At 33.6% G+C, this 9779-nt stretch overlaps 1 protein-coding gene across 1 annotated transcript in view; it reads left to right on the top strand.

Annotated features, from left to right (window-relative positions):
* The first annotated feature begins 42 nt into the window (after positions 1-42).
* The window catches only part of LOC132732499 (histone-lysine N-methyltransferase EZH2-like), a 39486-nt gene continuing 29749 nt past the window's right edge, over positions 43-9779 (top strand). The window contains 2 exon segments of the mRNA XM_060718933.1: positions 43-148; positions 5825-6010. Coding sequence (XP_060574916.1) covers positions 5843-6010 — 168 coding nt within the window. The 5' untranslated portion in view covers positions 43-148; positions 5825-5842.

The following is a 9779-nucleotide window of genomic DNA, read 5'->3' as shown; positions in this document are numbered from 1 at the left end:
ATTTAATAGAATGGGAACCAGATTATCGGAAGCCTCTGACAATTCCGTTGAAAACTTAGTTGGCGGTAGTCTATGTCTTTGTTATTTTGTTCAGAAATCCTTGTGTTATTTCTAGTTATAAAGATAAACTGATAAGCTTAATATTCAGGTAAATGAACTGATAATTCATATATCATATGTGAGTACACCAAAAGAAAACAAGTCATGCTAAAATCATGTAAAGTGATGTGACGATTCGCCCCAGTTATGATTCGCCACAGTAGTGTCCAACACAAGTTCAAAGTGCATATAGCTGTCTTGTTGATGTAAATATATAAACATATTTGCCAATCATGTCAAATCATAGGTTTCGCAGGAGCGGAGACATTTGCGGTGTTAGGTTGTTTTTGAAACCTTGTCACTGAATTTTTTCACATAAATGCACGGCTCTAGCTAGACCAAAAATAAAGGGAGAAGCTCCTATTGACCTTTTCGAAAACCTAGCTAAGCACCGTTTTCCGGTACATTACCGTTTTAGCTCTGGGGAATTACACCAAATGAAGTACATAACACAGTTACTAGATATTTCTATTTTTCATTATTTAACCGTTTAAGGTGAAAAAATTGATGTTTTTTGAAAATTATCAATATTTGTTTAATATCTATTGCAAATTACTCAAAAAAATAATTGTTTATAATGAAAATCAAATAAATTTAAACAGACGTAGTGGAATCTTCCATTATAAATAAGGTTATTTTCTGCGTAAACTTGTGTAGACTATTTACTTTATTTTTTGTATGGAATTATTCATACAATGATAATTAGTTATTTTCTTATAAAGAAATAACTGTTTTATTTCAATTTGATTTAAAAAAGGGCGAAAACATTGAGTTTGCTTTTACACTCCATTAGGTGAATTCCCCAGAGCTATGTACAGAAAGTACCGGAAAATGGCGTTTAGCTAGATTTTCGAATTCGTGAATCAGGGAGAAGTTTGAAAACAGAGGGAGAAGTGAAAGAGTGCTTGGCACATGTCAGGGCTCGAGCTAGTGGGCTATTCGGGCGAAATAGTTGTCGAATTCCGTCCGACTTCGCTGACATTCTACATGAAAGCGAAGATGAAGTCGCCCGATTTTATTGATCTATTATTGAAAATTACCAACAATAACAATAACTGTGAATAACATGTTGTGTGTGTTTGCTTTGTTTACCCTCGCCGCCGGAAAAAGGGACTGTCATGCATCTCAATCTACGCGAAATGTCATTAATCCATTTGTTTACCAACATGTCATAAAAGTCTAATTAACACACACTCGAGGAACAATTAGACTCCGCCCACGGCAAGATTACCGATACGTGCGAGAAACCAATCGTAATTCATGTTTTAATAGAGGCGACATTATTAAACCAATCATTAAATCGCTAACATACAACTACCCGTAACAATTATTACAGGGCTCATCCGGAAGGGCGATTCAGGCGAAAACTTCGCCGTGTATATTCCAATTTCGCTCTTCCGATTGATCAAAGAGAAGTCAACATCGCCGATAAAATCTTAATTCCCAAATAGTAATTACTTAGCGATGTAAAGAGCAGAGATTGTATCCGCCCATATGACGACCGCTAATTATCATTATCCAATCAGAGCGTCGCTTTATACTACCCTTCTACCTGTAAGCGAAGCGATAGACCGCCTACTCTAAACAGTAAATAATGAGAGCATCGGCCCGAAACGGTATAATTGTGTGATAGTTTTGCGAGTTTAATACGGGATTTGGCGATAATTATACATTGTTTTTTCCCCGATTATCTAAACACGTGCAATCTTCCCTAATTGATATACACGATGCACTTCGATGGTGGGTTTTTAACCCGAGTAAAGGCGATGTGCAATGGATTTTTCACGGCTATCACAAAACTGTTAGTCAATTAAAAATAATCAATTTCATTAATGATCAGCGACCGGATTAAAAACTTAATCATAGTTTTGAATTATTTCAGTCTGTTAACATCAAATTTTTACTGTAAAATTGTTATGTCGCTCACGTCATGGCTACAGGGCGAAATGCCCAAACCTAGCAGTAAAAGAAAGTTACTGATTCTGATACACCTACGCGAAAATTTAAGAAAACCATTTCGCAAAAATCTTGCGATTGGTATGTTGTAGACAGTGGGGGTGTTTGGCATTGTTCTCTTTGTAGAAATGCCAAATTTGACACAGTTTACGCACTCGGGCAAGACATCCCGGCTAAACTACATATCGGTCGTATATCATGTAACGTATATAACAACAAAATTTGTCAAGAAGAAGAGTTCTTATTGTTTCAATATACATATTTGTTTTAATGTCGTAAATATGACGCTCAGATTAAGATTTCTCAATATTGTAAATTTTAAAAAGCATTATTTATAAAGATATTACCGAATTTAACATTTCATGAAAATAAAGGGAGGTAATTAGAAATTAATTTTCTACAATTTCTCAGTCAAATTTTTCAATAAGAAATTAATGTATGTAATTTTAGTGATCAAATATAATGTGCACAAATGTTTGCAGTACATATTTTACATATTCTTTGATGTTTGAAAATTGTTTTATAAGCATAATTATATGCATATAAATCTGACATTACAACATTCAGGACTTTCAAAGAAATTTCTGTTACCAGAACAGAATAGAACAGATTATATTAATCAATATCCAAGGTGACTTCATCTTCTAATAAAAGTGAGGAAAGAAAAAATATGAAATTGATTTTATCATCATATCTTTTCTTACACATTATTATCAACAAATGTACATGAAAATATATAAACACATATTTAGAGAAAGCTTATAAATAGCTGATCAATAGATATCAAAAATAATTTTTTATATATATTCATATTTGCAGCTCAAAAACATTTAGATGCCATTGCCAGATCTACTAATTAATTACTTTAATTATACACTAATTAATAAACTGGAGAAATATTATAAGTGATGTTAATGTGTTTATATTATAATTAAAGGATGTATAGCCATGCATGTTAATGCATACACATTGGGTTGTTTCCCTTCTCCCTAATTTTCGCGAGGAAGTCACTTCTCCCTAAAATTTCCCCCCAGGATGAGCCCTGTATTAATCATGGACGAATCAAACGTCAATTAAATTTTCACTATCGAATGATTGTCAGAATTAAGAGGACCGCTTGACATATAACTGTAACGGTAATTTTAAATGAAAGTTATGATAACCTTTTATGTCAACGAGTTAAATTTGATAAAATTGACGGCGTATTACACTGTATTTATTACAAACGAAGTTAAATTAAAGATCGTTTCTTTCGTTATCTACTTTCATTTTCTTTACAACATAAGTGAATATGAATATAATGTCCGGTGCAAGCTTTTTAATAGTAAATCAGAAGGGAATAACTGTTAATCCACCCATGATATGATCCATGATAGGAATCAACTATGGGCTTTTTTATCTTTTCATTTAATGCAATGGTTGCATTACATGATACTCATTCTATTACTTGTTTCAAACTACTTTTAAATTAAAATTGAATATTCTGTTGTAACACAAATCCAAATCATTTAATAAGATATGTACAGTGAGTCAACATAATTGCGATAACATACAACAAACATTGATAAATGAATCTCCTCACTTCTCCCTAAAGTCTCCCCACTTCTCCCTAAAGCAGCTGGAGGGAGAAGTGACTTCTCCCTAAATTTTGAACCTAGCTTGAGCCCTGCATGTACCTTTCCGGTTTTTCGTAGCGGAACATTTAGCCACACCTTTTCTATTCATTGCTTGGTCAACTGCTCACAAACAGTATCACAAACATAAGCACGTGTTCTTTTGTGCAAACTAGTCAACCAGTGTATATGTATTATATCAGTGTAGCGATTGGATAACAAGTTAGACAATTTACATAAAACTGTAAACACCGGAAAGGTCCATTGATTTGAGGCTAGCCATACAGCATTATTAAAATAAATAACCAAACCCATAATGAATTTGCAAACTTCTGTTTCATTTATTATTATATCATTTCTGTGGAAAATTTAAATGTAATACATTTTTCATTACAAAATTCATCTCAAACACTTTCAGCAGGCATTAAAAATTTCAAGCTTGTTGCTCGCTCTCCATCAAAAATGCAGCCTGTTTTTCACGATTGCATACTTTATAACGCTATTTGGTAAGTCACAGACTTTACAGCGTTTGTAAATATCACAGAATTTACACTAGCTCACAAAAACTCTTTAATTTTAGGTGAATTTATTTCTGATAGATCTTAAAGATTTCTCGTCAAAATATAAATGGTCAAACATCATCTGTAACCAAATTATTAAGAAGAAAATATATTATATGTTCATTTTTTGTAAAAATGTAAGAAGCAGGGATCCCCATTTCCGCAAGTTGGCGGATTTCAAGGTCGCCAGGACCACTTCTGTGAACAATGAAAATCTCTATCTCCGAATTTGCTCCAGTTTTTTGTCCAATTGTAAATATTCTTTTGGATATGTTCAGTTATTGTCCCTATGAATGGTAGCGTTACGTAACATATACCCACCAATTGTAATGTAGCATCTTTCTGAAAAGAAAAAAAAAATGTTGGCCAATTAGCAAAAGTGATATTAGAGCAAAAGTGATATTAGGTATGAAAATGTTTGAACTTTGATAAAGCACAAGTTTGAAGGAAATGCCCCGTGGTCCTCCACCAGGGTTTTGCCCACTGGTCCCCAACCAGTGCTCTGTCCGGGACCTGCATGGGATCCCCGGACCCCCATGATCCCTCGGGTTCATTTTCTGTTGTTGTTTTTTCTTTTTTCAAATTACCTGTTGGCATCCCTGAATAAGAAGTGCAGGTAACTTATAATCTTCATCATTGAATTTATCTTTCATTGAAAAAAGCCCTGTCATACGGCTAGCCTCAGCAGTGCATATATGCTAGTCCTAGGTGACTGAACTTACGGCTAGAACTTTTGGCTAGCAGTACGGGCATATATGGCTAGCTACTTTGTTCTGTAAATTGTTTGGACAACTTCTTTCTTCCTTGACTGTTAGGTTTATTCTTGTTTGACTGTAAGATTTATTCTTAAAGTTTTGTAAAACACCATTCATGCATGTCCATATGTCATGAAAATGTTAAAGTGCTTTATATAGTTGATTATTGGTTAATATACTAGTTTAATAGCTGTAGAATAGGGCAGAAAGGTGAGGCAATTATTTATGTGATGTTTTAGCCAAAAATAGGTTGTTTTTTTTTCCCTAAAGATGCCAGGCATCGAAAAATAATATTTTCAGAGTCACGCATCCTGTAAGACAAGTAGCTTCTAAATCCAATGTGCAGGTAATATTTTTCTACTTGTGCTGCATCAAAGTCTCTTAAATTCTACTTGTAATTACGAGCGGACGTGTGTAATTTTCGATCTCTAAATGCTAATATTTTCCCCTGTCCAGTCCTCACCAGAACCATGACTTAATAGCATCTGTCTTATATCAGCTAGTTGATTAATTTAATTCACTGAAAAACAGAAATTTGTCCCTATAGCTAAGACTATTCTGCTATGTACCATACCTGTTAAATTGAATTGAAATTGAAAATTTTATAAAATATATGGGTAAATTCCATTCTCAGTTGTAAGAATTTAATTTCAGATTTCCCCCTTTTCTGATTTATCATGCTATATTTTCCCCTTCAGAAAACCAGAGGTTGTGTGATAAGTGGAAAAAAAATCACTGATATTATCCATCACCATGCATCGTTAACTTGTGCATTATAATAAAGTAGATGAAGAAGGAATCCTCCTTCAACCTACTTAATAAGAAAATTATTGTTTTTCAGTGGATTTCCCTGTGTGTGATGGCTAGTGGTTTGACAACAGACGTTGTTAGTGGCAATGGTGGAGTTAGCCAAGACAAGTGTTCGCCTCTTGCAAACAGTAAATCTCCTGACTTGAAAGGTGTTGTTAAATCAGAGTACATGAGGCTACGTAGATTAAAGAAACTCAAACATACAGAACAAGTAAAGGTACAACTTTTAACATGGCAAGACTAAGAAAGGGGCTGGTGTAAGTTGTTCACTTCCGAAGATTTTCTTATTTAGTTTATATAACTAAATCTTAGGAATTGTACTACTAACACCTAATATTCCCTCTTTCAAAGTACGTCTAGGGGCTTAACTAGGTATAAAATTTAGGGATAAGTTGGAAGACTTGATGTGAATATTTTATTTTGGACTAAGCTACTTGGAATACCTCTAGAGGTATAAAAAAAAAACCTCTTATATAGAAAAATTCTTCTTTGCATGAATATATGACATTTAGATAATACTTACAACAAATGTTTAACTATAGTATAAGTTTATACAGTTTACATAATAGTTTAAACAATGAAATAAAGGGATAAGTTTTTAATTTGTCAGTATAAAATTTCTCATGTTTATTGGACCTTTAAATAATTCATACAGTTACATTAAGATTTTCTGATTTTTGTGTCGCCTCTACGAAGTAGTGGCGACATATAGGGATCACTTCTCCGTCGTCTGTCCGTCCGTACAAACCAGAGCTACATTATGGGGTTTGGTCTATTGTTTTCATAACAATAGATGTCTTTGATGTCATTCATTCCGTTTCTCTTGTGGGGTTATTTTCTGCATTGTGGGGTTAAAAAGAACAAAAGAAATAACAAAAGAAAACCCCATAATGTAGCTCTGGTAATAACATCCGTCCGTCCGTCTGTCCGTCACAAAACTTGTCCGGATTTCTCCTCAATAACTACTGTTGCAATTCACCCAAACTTTACAGGAATGATCAGTACCAAGTCTAGTTGTGCATATTGTCAGCATTTTCCAGTTCAATGATTTTTGTCAGAGTTATGGCCCTTTAATAATTTTTAGCTTGACTATACGAAGTATATGGAGAGCTGTCCTACTCGCCCCGGCGTCGGCGTCCGCGTCCAGATTTTAGATTAAAGTTTTGGTGCAGTAAAATATTTTTCACTATAACTTTGTCATTTCTTAAGGTATCAACTTCAAACTTCAAATATATGTTCCTTATCATCAACCACATCTTATGTGACAAGGTTCATAACTCTAGCACCAATATTTTCAGATTTATCTCCCCTTGAACTTAGAATTTTCCTTAAAAAATACTATTTTTTACTTATACTTCTTTATTTCTTAAGGGATCAACCTCATACTTCAAATGTATGTACATTATCATCATCCCCATCTTATGTGTCAAGTTCTTAACTCTAGCACCAATATTTTCAGATTTATCTCCCCTTGAACTTAGAATTTTCCTAAAAAAATACTATTTCTTACTGTTTCTTCTTTATTTCTTAAGGGATCAACCTCATACTTCAAATATATTTACGTTATCATCATCCCCATCTTATGTGACAAGGTTCATAACTCTAGCACCAATATTTTCAGATTTATCTCCCCTTGAACTTAGAATTTTCCTCAAAAAATACTTTTTCTTACTGTTTCTTCTTTATTTCTTAAGGGATCAACCTCATACTTCAAATATATTTACATTATCATCATCCCCATCTTATGTGACAAGGTTCATAACTCTAGCACCAATATTTTCAGATTTATCTCCCTTTGAACTTAGAAATTTCCATAAAAAATATTATTTTTGACTGTAACTTATTTATTTCTAAAGGAATAACTTCATACTTCAAATGTATTTACGTTATCATAATCCACATCTTATGTGACAAGGTTCATAACTCTAGCACCAATATTGCAAGAATTATCTCCCCATAAACTTAGATTTATTTACTAGAAAATATTATTTTTTATTTTAACTTTTTTATTTTTAAGGTATCTACCTCAAACTTCAAATACTTTTTCCTTATCATCAATTTACATTTTATGTGACAATGTTCATAACTCTTGAAGCAATATTTACAGATTTATCTCTCTTTGAACTTAGGTTTTCTTTAAGAAATATAGTAACTTCTTTATTTTTTAAGGTATCTACTTCAAACTTCAAATATATATTCCTTATCACTACTCGCTAACTGTGTGGTAAGATTCATAACTTTAGCATGACTATTTGCAGAATTTTTCCCCTGTGAACTTGGAATTTATGTTAACAAATGTTATTTTTTATTTACTATAACTTAATACATAATTATACATAATTGATTTTTCTTTCATAGTTTTGTCCTCCTTACTGCGTCCAGTATTTTATTAGTCGAGCTTCGCTGTCTCCTGTGACAGCTCTTGTTATTTTTAAAGTTTGTCCGGACTACTTCTCTTATACCACTAATGCAATTTCAATGAAACTTTACAGGTTTGATCTGTAGCTCAAGTCCTTGCGCATATTGCACGGGTTTTCTGGTTGAATCATTTTTGGCCGAGTTATGGCCCTTTGATAAAAAGGTGTTTTTTTCTGTGTGTTGCCAGATACACAAAAGCTTGTCCGGACTACTCCTCATAAACTACTGGTGCAATTTTATCCAAACTTTACAGGAATGATCAGTACCAAGTCTAGTTGTGCACTGTCCGTCTGTCACAAAACTTGTCCCAACATGAAATTGGCCATCATGAGGCGACACATGTGATCACTGATCGCTCTTGTTTAAAAAAAGTATATATTTTTTTTTTTTAGATTATTTTATTTTGATACAGACAACTTGAATTTTGTTTTGGGGCTTTTAAGGAAAAGTGGGGTTTTGTCCTTTTTTTGGGAATTTTTCCCCCCAAACAAGCCCTTTTACTCAGCTGTTTCATAATAAAAACATTTGTTACTATAATGTAAAAAAATGCCCACAATTTCAACTGATTATGTCACGTGACCAATTACGAGTTTGCTGCCCGGGCCAATAACTGATAGTCATAATCAGCCTGCTGAATACAAGTATGGGTGCAAACTGAAACAATGACATTGCATATTACATCATCAAAACAGCTAGCTGTAAAAGTGAATTTTGGTTTTAAGCACAAATCAATCAATTTTATGATGAGAACTTGTATTTTCTACAAACACAGTTTTTATTAGCTCACCTGTCACAAAGTGACTGGGTGAGCTTTTGTGATTGCTTTTCGTCCGGCGTCCGTCTTCCGTCCGTAAATTTTTGCTTTAAATGACATCTCCTCATAAACCACTGAGCCAATTTCATCCAAACTTCACAGGAATGTTCCTTTGGTGGTCACCTTTAAAAATTGTTCAAAGAATTTAATTCCATGCAGAACTCTGGTTGCCATGGCAACCGAAAGAAAAATCTTTAAATATCTTCTTTAAAACAACCCTAAGAGCTAGATCTTAGATATTTAGCATGAAACATCTTCTAGTGAGTGTCTACCAAGTTTGTTCAAATAAAAGCCCTGGGGTCAAAATTGGCTCCGCCCCAGGGGGTCATTGATTTTCCCTATATGCATATAGTAAAAACTTAAAAAATCTTCTTTTAACGAACCCAAAGAGCTAGAGCTAAGATATTAAGCATGAAACATCTTCTAGTGAGTGTCTACCAAGTTTGTTCAAATTAAAGCCCTGGGGTCAAAATTGGCCCCGCCCCTGGGGGTCATAGATTTTCCCTATATGCATATAGTAAAAACTTAAAAAATCTTCTTTTAAAGAACCCAAAGAGCTAGAGCTAAGATATTTAGCATGAAACATCTTCTAATGAGTGTCTACCAAGTCTGTTCAAATAAAAGCCCTGGGGTCAAAATTGGCCCCGCCCAAAAACTTAAAAAAATCTTCTTTTAAAGAACTCAAAGAGCTAGAGCTAAGATATTTAGCATGAAACATGTTCTAATGGGTGTCTACCAAGTATGTTCAAATAAA

The sequence above is a fragment of the Ruditapes philippinarum genome, unplaced genomic scaffold (assembly GCF_026571515.1).
Source record: "Ruditapes philippinarum isolate M1 unplaced genomic scaffold, ASM2657151v2 ctg3980_1_1_1_1, whole genome shotgun sequence".
NCBI classification, from domain to species: Eukaryota; Metazoa; Mollusca; class Bivalvia; order Venerida; family Veneridae; genus Ruditapes; species Ruditapes philippinarum.
This window is presented reverse-complemented; position numbering and strand designations above follow the sequence as displayed.